Here is a 14,501-nt window from a genome sequence, read left to right on the forward strand (position 1 = left end):
AGCTGGAGCTTTTTCCAGGAAATTCATTGGGATAAACAATCCGGGGCATGGAAGGTTGCAATCATCATTATTGTCCAGAGGGGACACTCAGTTTTAGTTATCCTCCAGATAACTGCGTCCAGCAACTGCAGACATGCTTCGGCTCAGTGAAAAGCTGTCGACAGCCTCAAATTTATTTCAAATAAAATTATGCAGATGCATCCAAGATCAATAAAAAGCACCTACTTCCCTAATGACTTTCCCAACACGGATTTCAGGAAGGGGAAAGACACAATAGCCAGGACTTTACAGTCAGCAGAGAAAGCAAGGGATGGGGAAGAAGGTGCAAGGAGGGAAATGGGAGAGTGGAAGTGAGAAGGTGGCGGTGAGAGGTGAGGGGAGGTAGATGCCCACAAGATTGAGTTATATCCAGAGAGCAGATCATCTTATCTGAAAGACAGAACCTCTGATTAAGTAGCAGTCTCTCAAATCGACTCCAGCACAGTATTTATCCTGAAATGACCTGAGAAACCACAGTGACCCAGGATTTTCAGGCTGTTGTAAGCACTCCTTGATTGCTGCTGTTCTCCAAAATAAATTGAAACTTCATAGCAATTCACACAATAGATGTTTCCAGGAACCATGGAATCCTTCCAGACAAGACCTCCCACAATCTGTCCATTACTTTAGAAAAAGAAAGTTGACAGACTCACACTGGCAACAAAGCAGCAATTTTTCAGGGAATGCCACAATCAGCATCCCACTAATGCAAAAAGGCATTAATTTTTATAATTTCAGAATAAGAGATCAACACCCACATTTTTGCAGTGCCTTTTGTAACCTCGGGACATTCCAAAGCTTCTTGTGGTCAGTTTTTTTTGAAAGTGTAGTCCTGGTTGAAATTTAGGAAACATTTTAACTAACTTACCCAAAGCAAACTAGCTCAAAACAAACTAATAGTCTTATTTAATGATATTGTTTGATAGATAAATATCGGGCAAGATGCAGGGTTAACATGCCAGCACTCCTTCAAAACAGTGGCACTTTTTACATCCAGATATCAGAACATCCCATCCACAAGACAGAACTTCAGTAATGCAACCTAAATTTTGATGCTGAAGTCTTGGCAAGAGAACTTGAACTAAAAACTTTTTGACTCTAAAAGCAAGTGTGCCACCAACTGAACTAGACTGCCTATTTGTCAACACACTAAAAACCAAAATTGCTTGAAAAAATATTTGAGTTCCTGGCAGTAATGAACTTGCCTTTCTTGTTGAAAATTGTCCAGTTTCTGATGGACAGGTAGGGTTAAAGATCAAGTCCCATTCTTGGAGTATAAATTCAATTGCTAGGCCCTCAAAAAGTGCAAAAGCAGATAAATTGCTTCCAATCACATTGCATATAAAGTTGCCGTAAACAAAAACGTGCTACCAAGAAACTTTACCTTTGAAGGTTCATCTCGTAAAGCTGCCAAGCGGCCCTTCTGAGTTCTACGTAATACTGAGGCGCTGCTATATGGGTCTGGATGGGTGTCTTCCTCTGACGCTGTTGGTAATGGATACCTATAATCCGAGCTGCTACTTAAATGAGGCCTGTGGAACAAAACAAATTCAACAGTTAGGGTAAATTCAGTGATGTGGCATGCATGCAGCCTCACATATTGAAAATGGAACTACATTGCCAAAATTGTGTTGCCAACCCACTTTCGTGATGAGAACAGCACCCTGGATCGAATTTACATGTCCGTATTTCAACAACAGGGCTTTCTTTGATAATAATTCATTAATGGATCCCAGTAATATCTAAAAGATCAATGGAAGTTTCCAAAATTAAACACTCCTCAAATGGAAAAGTGTTACATCATAAAAGCAATTAAAAAAAACTTGAACAACTTTTCTGCATTCTTAATTAACTAATTGAGTTGGTACACAGAGAACAATTGCAACTGACATTTCTTCCATTCTTAAAAAAATATTAAGGGATCAAAGTACTTGGGATAGTGTAGGAAAGCAGCAACTGGTAGAAGATCAACCATGACAGTGAATGGCAGAGACTGCTCGAGGAGCTGAAAGGCTTCTATTTCTTATATTATGTTCTTGCATTTAGGCCCTAAATAATCAGTCTATGAAAATCCTGTATGCATTAGCAATTTCAAAATCAGGGTCCTTGAACAAATTATTTCAGCCCTTTCATCAGATGGTTATGCAACGCAAAGAAATTGTCGTTTCAGGAATTAAGAAATTAGGACATGGCCATGCTCCAAATAGGCCTCTATTTGTATCTTTGAAGACTGCATATTGTACGAACCTTAGAAATAAATCTGCTGAGGGAAGCAAAGCTTACTGCAGGTTTAGCTTCTGTGGGAAATCAAAACCTCTTGACACTGCTGCCAAACTTGCACAGAGTAAATTGGTGTTAGTGTCCACACTCATTCCAGGCTCTCTCCTCTAGTATTGTGACAGGCTTAGACTTGCACATCAACCTGAGTTTGGATTTCAGCTTCCAGTTACATCAACACTATAGTTTAGTGCAACTGTACACTTCCACAGAAAAGTTACTCATTAGTTATCTGCTTTATCAGTAATAATAAATAGCAGAATTGCCAGTTTTTCCTCAACAAGCCAAAGGCTCAAGAGACTAGACACTGCTCAAATTAGAAATGTCACCTTTTCTTCCCCAAAATATTCCTTTAAAGACCTCTGCTGCTGATGCTAAATAAAGGGTAGAGATTGAAAGTGTCTATGCATTTGAAGAACATGAAGGTGAATAAGTCCCCAGGGCCTGAGGGGATCTATCTCAGGTTATTGAGAGAGACAAAAGTAGAGATTCCTGGGGCCTTGACAGAGATCTTTGTATCCTCTTTAGCCACAGACAAGGTCCAAGAGGACTGGACTATAGCCAATGTTGTTGTTTTAAGAAGGGAAACAGGGACAAACCAGGAAATTATTGGCTGGTGAGCCTTACATCAGTGGTAGGGAAATTATTGAAGGTTCTAAGGGATAGGATTTACTCCCATCTGGAAAAGCATGGCTTTATTAGGGATAATCAGCATGGCTTTGTGTGGAAGGTCATGTCTTACAAACATTTTTTGAGGAAGTATTGAAGTGATTGATGAGGGTAGGACAGTGGAAGTGATTTGGCTGAAAATACAGGTGGGGTGATTAGCAAGTTTGCAGATGACACAAAAAATGGCAGAGTTGTGGATAGTGAGGAAGGTTGTCAAAGGATTCAGCAGGATATAGACCAGCTGGAAATATGGACAGAGAAATGGCAGATAAAAGTTTAATCTGGACATGAGTTGTTGCACTTTGGGAGGTCAAATCTCAAATGTAGGATACAGTGAAAGGCAGGACTCTTAGGAGCACTTATGTACAAAGGATCGTGGAGTGCAAGTCCATAGCTCCGTGAAGGTGGCAACGCAAGTAGACTGGGTGGCAAAAAATCCAAATGGCATACTTGCCTTTATCAGGTGGAACACTGAGTATAAAAGTTGGGAAGTCATGTTGCAGCTGTATAAAACTTTGGTTAGGCTACATTTGAAGTGCTGCGAGCACTTCTGGTTGCCACCTTTTAGGAAGGGAGGCTTACCAGGATGTTGCCTGGATTAGATAGTATTATCCAAAAGGAGAGGTCCAAAAAGCTCCGACTGTTTTCTCTGGAGCATCGGAGGCTGAAGGGCAACCTGATATAAGTGTATAAAAATATGAGGGGCACGAATAGGGTAGATGGTCAGAGAATTTATATAGAGATGGATAGGTGCCTGGAATGTACTATCAGGGGATGTGATGAAAAGAGGCATTTAGACAGGCACCTGAACAGGCAGGGGATGGTGGAGGGAGGTGTGGGGTGGTGGATATAGACGGATAGACAGTGTGCAGGCAGATGGGATGAGTTTAAATTGACACCATAGTCAGCACAGACATCATGAGTCAAAGGCCCTGTTCCTGTGCTGTACTGTTCTATCTAACTTGAAAGTGACTAAATTTAGGGCGCAGAAAAAAATTATTTTCTATTTCTCCATCTAACTCCTCCTCTGCTGCCGGGAGACGAAACCAAAGACCATGTAGCCATTTTCACTTGGAAACAAATTTGGGAGTGATCAATACCACTTTTACTCTCTTTTGAGAATTCTTTTAAGCAGCATGCCAGGCAAAATAAGGCACCTGCAAATCTCCTTACCAAGAAAACACATGGACAGGCAGAAAAATTGAGGGAGAGCACTCTAGTAGGTGGGACAAAGCTCATTGAACAATCTGGGTCACTAAAGATAACGGCTGGAAGTTGGGAATGCAAAAGGAGACCAAGTCAGAAGAACCTGGGAAAAGTGTACTGGGCCCAGAATTGAAGGCAGCTAAAGGGTACAGTGAATTGAGTTACAGAGGAAATAGTACAAAAGTACAAGATTTGTGAACTCAATGCATCATGGAATGCAAGTCAAAAATACCAAATTAACATTTAGGATATTATAATACCAGAACCACAGTTATATGAATTACATCTTTGTTTTAGAGATATTATACAAAGACGTATCTGGAAAGCATACTTTATTTTATGAGCATCTTAGTTTAGATTCTTAGATGTTAAAAAATGTTATTAAATAACTCAGAAAACATATTTTGCAATCCTTTGATCAATATACAGGGATTCAAGACAAAAATTAGAAAGATAGGAATTATAGTAGAGGCACATAACAAAACAATTGCGTAAATTGGTAAAGAGAATGTTATTTTTATGATACCTGTGATGCAGAGGGTCAGCAAAAGAAGCTGCTTTCACTCTCCACTGATCAGTTTCAGCCCGTGAGGTTTCAATTTCAACCAACAATTGATTCTGCAACACAAAATATTAAATTGCCTGAAAATAATAAACTAAAAAATATTGTAATGAAAATTGTAAAGTAATGCAAATGGCGAGAGTTATCAATGAATAGCTTCAATGCGTTCATAATTTAAAATGAGACCATGCATTAAAACCACAAGAAAGATGAAAGAATTATAACCAAGTTTCATTTTATATTTAAAGTCAAAACATTTAAGCTGGTCTCTCAAATTATCAGGTTTACAAGGTAGCAGCAAGGAATGTTCTGAGAATACTTTGACTCATTTACAGAAATTTTACAAAAGATCCACCAAGTAATACATTTTTCTGAAAAATACCCAACTTATAATACACTTTTACCAATAAATTAACCATAAACTAAATGATTACAGCCCATGTTCAAACTACAGGTATAAAAGGATGTTAGTAGCTAGCCTATCTCCTGAGATGGAGACAGAGAAGGGAAGAGTCAGAGATTGACCATGTGAAGGTGAGGGCAGGGTGAGTGGCAGTAGTTGCCGAGTTCTGCACAAGTACAGGAAGCAGTACCGATGTAGTTTTTGATGTATTGGAAAAAGGGTCGAGGGAGTGGGCCTGGGTAGGACTGAAACAAAGACCATTCCACATACCCCATAAAAAGGCAAGCATATTATAATTGCACCTTTGATCTGGAGAAAGTGAGTGGAGTTGAAGGAGAAGTTGTTCAATGTGAGAACAAGTTGAATGACGGAGTGTGTTGCTGGAGGGGAACTGGTTGGGTCTCTGCTCGAGGAAAAAGCAGAAGGCCCTCAGACCATCCTGACATGGAATGGAGGGGTAAAGGAATTGTACATCCACGGTAAAAATGTGCCTGCTGGGACCAGTCAATTGAAAGTGGTCAAAGGGGCAGAGGGCATCAGAGGTGTTACCGATATAAGTGGGAAGGTACTGGACAAAGGAGAATGGATAGAGACACAAAATTCTGCAGATGCCGGAATCTGGAGCAATACACAAAAAGTGCTGGAACTCAGCAGGTCAGGCAGCATCTATGGAGGGAAATAAACAGTCAACATTTTGGGCCAAGACCCTTCATCGGGACTGGAAAGGAAGAGGGCAGAAGCCGGAATAAGAAGGTGGGGGGAGGGGGAGGAGCACACACAGGCTGGGGATAGGTGAGTTCAGGTGAGGGGGGAAGTAGGTGGGTGGGGGAGGAGGTGAAGATGTAATAAGCTGAGGGGCGATAGGTAGAAGAGGCAAGGGGGGGGGGGGAGAAAAAAGGGGTGGGGTTATGGAAAGTTAGAGAAATCAATGTTAAGGCCATCAGGTTGGAGACTCCTAAAGCGGAATGAGGTGTCATTCCTCCAACCTGCGCCTGGCCTCAGTGTGGCAGTAGAGGATGACATGGATAGACATGTCAGTATGGGAATGAGATAGAGTCAAGGTAGGAAGAAATAAGTTCAGTAGGACAAGAACACAGTGGTCTGCCAGGGAAGTCAAGCTTGTGGATTTTGGGCAGATTGTTGGAAGGGGTAGGTTAGAGTGCAAGAGGGAAATAGAAAAGTCAAGGCAGTCAATTTCAAGTTGGCAGTCAGCAATGCATAGATCTAGAGGATAAATGGCGAAAGAGAGAGGTGCAGGTGGATCAGGAGCACTGAAAACAAGTGAAAGGGCCCAGGGTTTGGGATGGGCAGGGGTGGCAGTCCCTGGCCAAAGAAGCAGAAGAAGTTTTTAACGTCATGTCAAACTCAGAATTCATCGAGATGGGGACATAGGGGGATGGAGCCAGGACCTCTACTGAGGACAGATTGTTCAGGATCAGACAGTGGAAGGTCAGAAGTGATAGTGAAATTTTTTTTAAAAAAGAGATGGGAAGAGAAGCAGAGATGTTTCTCTCTTTTTTCAAAAAAAAATTTTAAAAGATAGAGAAACATCTCTGCTTCTCTTCCCATGGATGTGGCCTGACTTGCTAGGTATTTCCAGCATTTTCCGTTTTTACTTTAGATTTCCAGCATCTACAGTTTTTGGATTTTCAATTACTGGTATAAAGCAAAGACTTTAAGATGAAAGCTCCCAGTAACACAGAATCATGAGTAACATTTATAAGACAACTTAAGTATTTTTATTAGCAGTGCAGCTTAACTACATTTCTAAGTGTGCTTCAAGGTTATGACGGTAGAGAATCAAAATGCAAGTGAATATATGAGAAATCACTATTGCAAAGGAAGATTACCTTCTCTTGATGTGTTTCTTCAATCAGTTGCTTTGTATTTTCAAGCTCTCGAATAAGGGAATTCTGAAATTATATTTTCCAGGATAATTTAGACCAGATACTTAGTATTTCAATTCAAACTTAATAATATTAACATTTTACAATGAAGAATAGAATGGACAGGGATTTTTTCCATTTCTATGACTTGATTCAAATTAAGCATTTCATTTCCTAAATTGCTTGAGTCTTTCTACATACAAACCATTCCACAGAGGGATGAGATTCAGCAAAAGACTTCATCACATTGCTGCTGAATATAACAAGATGGTCCTTTGTGCTGATTTACTTTAGTTGTCCAATGAATATCTATCTAAATTACAAGGTAAGAAGCATGGAGAGTGTGTGTATATCAAATGCAAGGAAGAATAAAAGGAAGTACAATGCAAAGCTCTGGTTCAAATCGCACCTCAAGTACTGAACGCAGTCCAGCCACGTCTTAGGAAAGATAAGTTGGCCTCTGAGGCAATGAAATGTGCATTATCAGAATAATACCAAAATTCCAAATGATAAATTGCAAAGAGATACTAGATAAACAACTATATTTCCTCAAATTTAGAAGAGATATGACTGTAGGATTAGACAGGGCTCTGGAGAGTTACAAAGTAGCCACGAGGGAGCTAGAAGGGGGCACGAGAAGGATTAAGGAAAACCCCCAAGGTATTCTACACATAAGTGAAGAATAGGAGGATGACTAGAGTGAGAGTAGGAACAATCAGGGCTGAGAGAGGAAACATGTGCCTGGAGTCAGAAGAGGTAGGGGAGGTCCTTAATGAATACTTTGCTTCGGTATTCCCCAGTGAGAGGGACCTTGACATTTGTGAGGATGGCATATGACAGGCTGATACATTGGAGCATGTCGACGTGAAGAAAGAGGTTGTGCTGGAACTTTTGAAAAACATTAGGATAGATCAGTCATCGGGGCAGGATGGGATATATCCAAGGTTATTACGGGAAGTGAGGGACGAGATTGCTGCGCCTTTGGCGATGATCTTTGCATCCTCACTAGCCGTAGTAGTGCCAGATGATTGGAGGGTGGCAAATGGTGTTCCTTTGTTCAAGAAAAGGAGTAGGGATAACTCTGGGAATTACAGACCAGTGAATCCTACTTCAGTAGTGGGCAAATTACTGGGGAAGATTCTTAGAGACAGGATTTATGAGCATTCGGAGAAGCATAGGCTGATTAGGGACAGTCAGCATGGCTGTGCGAGGGGCAGGTCGTGCCTCACGAGCCTGATTGAATCCTTTGAGGATGTGACAAAGCACATTGATGAAGGTAGAACAGTGGATGTGGTGTAAGTGGAGTTTAGTAAGGCATCTGATAAGGTTCCTCATGGAAGGCTCATTCAGAAAGTCAGGAGGCATGGGATCCAGGGAAACTTGGCTGTGTGGATTCAGAATTGGCTCACCCATGGAAGACAAAGGGTGGTTGTAGATGGACAGTATTCTTCCTTGAGGTCAGTGACCAGTGGTGTTCTGCAGGGATCTGTTCTGGAACCCCTGCTCTTTGTGATTTTATAAATGACTTGTTTGAGGATGTGGTAGGGTGGGTTAGTAAGTTTACAGATGACCCAAAGGTTTGTAGTGTTGTGGATAGTTGTAGAAAGATGCTGTAGGTTACAACAGAACATTGATAGGATGCAGAGCTGGGCTGAGAAGTGGCAGATGGAGTTCAACCTGGATAAGTGTGAAGTGACACACTTTGGAAGATCGAATTTGAAGGCAGAATACAAGGTTAATGGCAGGACTCTTAGCAGTGTGGAGGAACAGAGGGACCTTGGGTCCACATCCATAGATTCCTCAAGGTTGTCACACAGGTTTATAGGGTCAGGAAGGTGTATGGTGTGTTGGCCTTCATTAGTCGGGGTACTGAGTTCAAGAGCCACAAGGTAACGTTGCAGCTCTATAAAACTCTGGTTAGACCACACTAGGATTATTGTGTTCAGTTCTGGTCGTCTCACTATAGAAAGGATGTGGAAGCTTTAGAGAGGGTGCAAGAGGAGATTTACCAGTATGCTGCCTGGATTGGAAAGCATGTCTTATGAGAGTAGGTTGAGCAAGCTAGGGTTTTTCTCTTTGGAGCAAAGGAGGATGAGCCGTGACTTGATAGAGGTGTACAAGATAACAAGAGGCATAGATTGAGTGGACAGTCAGAGACCTTTTCCCCAGGGTGAAAATGGCTAAAATGAGGGGGCATAATTTTAAGGTGATTGGAGGAAAGTATTGGGGGGGGGGGGGGGGGGGGGGGGGGGGGGTGGAATGTCACAGATTAGTTTTTTTTTTGAAAACACAGAGTGGTGGGTGCGCGGAACGCACTGCCTGCAGAGGTGGTGGAGCCAGATATATTAGGGACATTTAAGAGGCTCTTAGATAGGCACATGAATGATAGAAAAAGGGAAGACTATGTGGGACGGAAGGGTTAGATAGAGCAGGATAAAATGTCGGCACAATATTGTGGGCTGAAGGACCTGTACTGTGCTGTAATGTTCTATGAAGTTTTGAAGGGAACATTGCGCACAAAGAAAATTTTTCCCACTGGGCTGGGGTATCTATGACTAAGGAACACTGTCTGACGATTATAGATCAGCATCTCAGGAGTGAAGATGAAAAGTTTCTAAATTTGAGACTCTTCTGCCAATGACAACTGTTGCTCGGACAATCATTAATTTTAAATCTGAGATTAATCCCTTTGGTTAGCATATTTCTATCAAAAGATATGAGGCAAATGCAGGTGCATGGGGTTAGGTTACAAATCTGTTATTGAATGAGAAAAGGTTTGAGGAGCTAAATGCCCTATTCCCTATCTTATGTTGCTACATAGTATGCGAAACATAAACCAGACTTTGCTAAATAGGCCAAGTTTATGCAGTAAATACCATCTTCTAGGATTTAATAATTTTAATTCATTATTTTGTTTTTAAAAGGACTACCTTTTCCTCTAATGCAGCCATCCTTTCCTTTAGATGTAGCTGAAGTCTTTCATTGGACTCTGACAGCAGTTTATCTACTGTGTCTGATAAGCGCTTATTGTGTTCTTCGTTCATCTTTTCTCTCTGTCGAGCCTTATAGATAAATAACGGGTAGATTAAAAAAACTAGATTGGAAAAAAAAACTCAATCACTGCCAGTTGGTCAAGATACACTATATAGAAGGCAATTTTAAATACAAGAACATGCTTAATTTGAAAAGCATGCACTTGTCTATGTGAATAAGAACTTGATAATCATGTTAAACACACTCATATTTACCTCATACCCAGAAGTTTTATACATACAAAGATCGATATTTGGCACACAGAAAAGAATCAAGTTTAGTGTAAAGCTCATGAAATATTTGTCTACGCTGTCTGACCTGCTGTATTTACAGCATTTTCTGTTTTTATTTCAGATTTCCAGCATATGTAGTCTTTTTTTATTTTCAAGTATCTCTCCATATCTAGAATGTTTACAATCCAATGCAAAAGTTTAATGGTTATTTTTAAAGAGGAACCCAATGTAGGTGAAACTTATCAAATTTGATTAAAGATTAAAATTAACCTGTTTATGAAATAATACTAAAACTTAGATGTATAAATGACATATGGGGAGAAATCTTACCCTGACAGTTGTGTTGGGTAAATGTGGGATGCGAGAGACAACCCCAGCATTTGATTAAAAGTGCATTCCATTTTTCCTTAGTCATCAAACAGTTTAAAAATAAAAAAAATAACATTTTTTTTAATTGAACAGCAGAGTAACATTTGTACTTTGAGACTGTGCAGATGAAGGGGTTTTTATGGTAACCCACACCCTCCAAGTCCATTCCAAAGGCACTCTATCACAAACAAGAGGCCTGTTACCTCTTGTTCTAGTAATTGACACCCTAAGTTTAAAGGGGTGGCAGTGGGGGCCAGGGAGGACACTGGGATAAAGAGAATTTAGGACTTTTATTCCCTATATTACAATATGGAGCATCATAAAAAAGCATGCAACTTATATCAAAATTGGAGATGTTTTTGGGGGCAGGGCCAGTAGAAGAATTGAAAGCACTTCAAAATGACTTGGACAGCCATTTCAACAAACTCCCATCCAACAATGTTTTTGTTATGGATTAAGACGAATGTGTCACCTTTTGTAAGTCATAGAGACATACAGCACGGTAATTGATGGTCAACATACCGAGTCCATGCTGAACATCAACCATCCATTTACACTAATCCTACATTAATTGAGAAGGAAATTTTGGATTTTACTTTCTAAGTAGTTTACAGTCTGTATTGTGAGTAAATCTATAAAGTTACGATAGAATCCATGCACTAATGTTACAAGCTGCATAAGATTCCATATTTAATTTCAGATTTATCATTTTAGATTCAATAAATGGTAACATGGAAACCCCCAATCAACATACTCGTTGCAATTCTTGATTCTTTTCTTCAAGCTGTGCCTCCAACTGCCGTAACCTTTCTTCAATGTTTCCATGCCTTTCTTCAGCCTGACAAATAAATAAATATCATTGTCAAATAACTCAGGATTGTACTTTGAAATAATAAATCTCTATGAAAATTTTAAATTTTCCAAGCAGCATAGTTCCAGTTTAGAGTAAGCTTCAGCCAGTGGTTTCTCAAAAGCCTGTTAGAAGTGGCGTTTTATGAAAAGATGACAGAAGCACAATGCTGATTTTAAAAACTGCTGTGAGTATTTTTGAAGCTTTAATGGTCAGCAAGCTCATTAGAAAGGTCTAGGCTTCAACTGCCACTGTTTGCGGAAGGCAATAAGTAGCAAGCACAAGACAGTGACCGGAACATTGCACAATCTACCTTCCTAAGCATGGAGCTCAGTTCCATCAGTTTAGCTTCCATGAGGGTAGACTCTTCAGAAGAAAAGGAAGGATCAGACTAAGAAAGGCAAAAAAGTACAGGAAACAGTAGAAAGAAAGGTTACTGTTGTTAGGACTACCATACTAAAAGGGAAAAGAAACGAAGATGAATACTGATTAAAAATTAGTTTATCCAGAAATGTACAGAATAGAAGGATATCAGACATAAGTTCATAAAAGAGGACATGGGCCAACTTTTATGTACACAGACTAAATGATGCATAAGCATTAACAGAGTGGCTCATATTGTGGAAAGATCATCTTCACTAAAAACTTAATACACCAAGACAATTATCATAAAAATGAATATCGTGCAATTTAGCAAAACAATAAATCACATCAAAGTATATTCAAAACTAAATGATCAATTGACTGCTATACTTAATGAAAGCAAATCTTCAAACTGGATTTCAATGCAGAAGACATTCATGCTCAATCTGTCCATCACTCTTACCAGATGTTCGACATCCCATCAAGTCGATTAGTCTTCAAGCAGCAAGTGGTTACAGCTATCATTCTCTGCCCTGAAGATTTAACCCCAGGAACTGGCAAAATTGGTCTTTTGACCGCTTTAAACACTTGGCTGCAAATGACTATTGAGAGCATACTGCACCCTAGCCAACTATCCTTGATGCTTGGAAATGGCTCGACTCAATTTAAGACAGATCTCCAAAAATCAGTCATTTGAAATCTCATAACACAGCCACAAGTGGGACTAACTTCTACCTTCTTGTCTCCTGGACTCTGGTTGTATTCTGGCAACATAATGAGAGAATTCTGGCTATCCTCTAGCATTGTGCCCCACGTCTGCTCAACTAAATTAGCAACCGAAGCAGTTACTGGTCTTCATGCAACAGCTCTCATTTTCCCCCTATTAATGAAGCTGCACTAACAGGAGTGTTCAATTTAAGAGGAACATTGAAACAACCTACATTGCCTTAAACTAAAGTTAGGTAACATGTTTTCTCAAGATACAATTGTTGATTCTTATCTGTATTTCCCATAAATTGCACATGAATTCAATTTAATATCTATATTACTATAATAAGGGCAACAAAATCTTTGAAGTTTAATCATCAGAAATTCTGAAATGTGCCATGAAGTACAGATCTTATTGCTTTGCTCCATCTGACTTCTATAGTATCTGTCAGGGCCAGTGTTTTTAGTCTGTCTACGTGCAGTAGGTCAGTTCCACAGATATCAGGATCTGGATGGAAAGAATTTGTAGGGCTACGGGACAGGGCAGGGAAGTAGGGTTAGCTGGATTTCTCTCGCATAGAGCTGGTACAAACTCAATGGGTCAAATTACTTCATTCCACAGTATTACAATTCTGTGACATCAAATCAAAGGTCTTTCTTGTGAGAATTGCAAAATGATTGATTTATCTTCACCTTCATTTCAACAATATTCTTAGCAGAGTTGCATGACAAAATTCAGATTTCCCATGGCAATTCTGTAATAGTCAAATCATGCATAACTAAAACATCACTATTTGATCCTTAATATGGAACTGTAGAGCAAATACAATCAATTCCAGGTCAGCAAATTTAGAAAATACCCCTTAAAGCTATGGAATGGATGGTGTTGGTGCAAAGGAAAAACTATCAATAGTTTTCAACCACATCAATACCCAGTTCCATCTGTCTTGCATTATTGGTTCTCATCTTTGAAGTACACCTGTGCCATGTTCACTCTTTTGGGATGGAACAAGCAGCTGTGAAGCACCTCATTTTTATTTGCTTAAGGTGTTACGTAGGGGTTTTTGATCCAAGGACCATTTTTCCTTCTTTCATTTTGCATCCAAAAGTCAGAGATTCTTGAAGTGGCTGTTTCTCAGAATCCCTTGCAAAGAAATCTAGAAACGCTGAGATGCTGCTGTATTCACGGATTATGTTCAGTTGGATTTTGAGTAACAGGATAAGTGCTGCAAAAAGCAATACTCAAACTCAAGCAGTCCTGTGGAAAATATTTTGCAAATCTCACTCGTGGGAACTTCCTTTGTTAACGGAGCATCACGCAGCTATCACTCAGCACATTAGAATTCAGAGGTGATAAAGGTTTTAAAATTACACACCCAAAAAAAAGAGGCCAGATTAGTTTTAACCTCTGAACTGTTATTTTTTACCCATTCATAATCATTTCCTTCTAAAAAGGGGTGAAAATCCGTAAATAATCCATCGACTTTGAATTTTCAAAGTTTGTTACTCAACATTAAGAAAATGTGACAAAAATGTATTAAAGATATTAGTTATAAAGGAGGCAGATTTTTGGTTATTTAATTCACTTCCATTGCCTCATTGCCTTGTGATCCAAGTGCGGTCTATTAACTTTAAGACCCTGCAGATTTAATGCCCTACCTTTGTGAGTGCTGCTACTCTTTGTGCCAACTCTGCTTCTACTTCTGGTAGTGTTTCTGCCTTTCTGAGAGTCTGCTGTAGTTTTTGCTCAGCTAGTTCCAGCCGTTCTTGTAATTGACGGTTCTTCTCTTCGCTCTGTATTTTCAGTTTTAAAGAATTATTAACATTTAGTCAGTTCAAATACAGAAGCAGTTGTAGAATTCTTTACAAAATAATCCTAATATCCATTCAGATCAGATAATAC

The 14,501-nt window shown here is 39.7% G+C and overlaps 1 protein-coding gene across 4 annotated transcripts in view; it reads right to left on the minus strand.

Moving 5' to 3' along the window:
* Positions 1 to 14,501, minus strand: part of LOC127577624 (liprin-alpha-1-like) — a 118,057-nt gene that overhangs the window by 45,395 nt on the left and 58,161 nt on the right. For 3 of the 4 annotated variants that reach the window (XM_052028927.1, XM_052028928.1, XM_052028926.1), the window contains exons 8-13: positions 14,258 to 14,392; positions 11,432 to 11,515; positions 9,973 to 10,104; positions 7,007 to 7,069; positions 4,718 to 4,809; positions 1,424 to 1,571 (exon numbers count right to left, since the gene is read on the minus strand). In XM_052028927.1, the coding sequence (XP_051884887.1) occupies positions 1,424 to 1,571; positions 4,718 to 4,809; positions 7,007 to 7,069; positions 9,973 to 10,104; positions 11,432 to 11,515; positions 14,258 to 14,392 (654 nt within the window). Of the gene's footprint in view, positions 1 to 1,423; positions 1,572 to 4,717; positions 4,810 to 7,006; positions 7,070 to 9,972; positions 10,105 to 11,431; positions 11,516 to 11,840; positions 11,919 to 14,257; positions 14,393 to 14,501 lie in introns of all 4 variants that reach the window. The other variant, XM_052028929.1, reaches the window with a different exon arrangement.

Source organism: Pristis pectinata, chromosome 14, assembly GCF_009764475.1.
Source record: "Pristis pectinata isolate sPriPec2 chromosome 14, sPriPec2.1.pri, whole genome shotgun sequence".
Classification (NCBI taxonomy): domain Eukaryota; kingdom Metazoa; phylum Chordata; class Chondrichthyes; order Rhinopristiformes; family Pristidae; genus Pristis; species Pristis pectinata.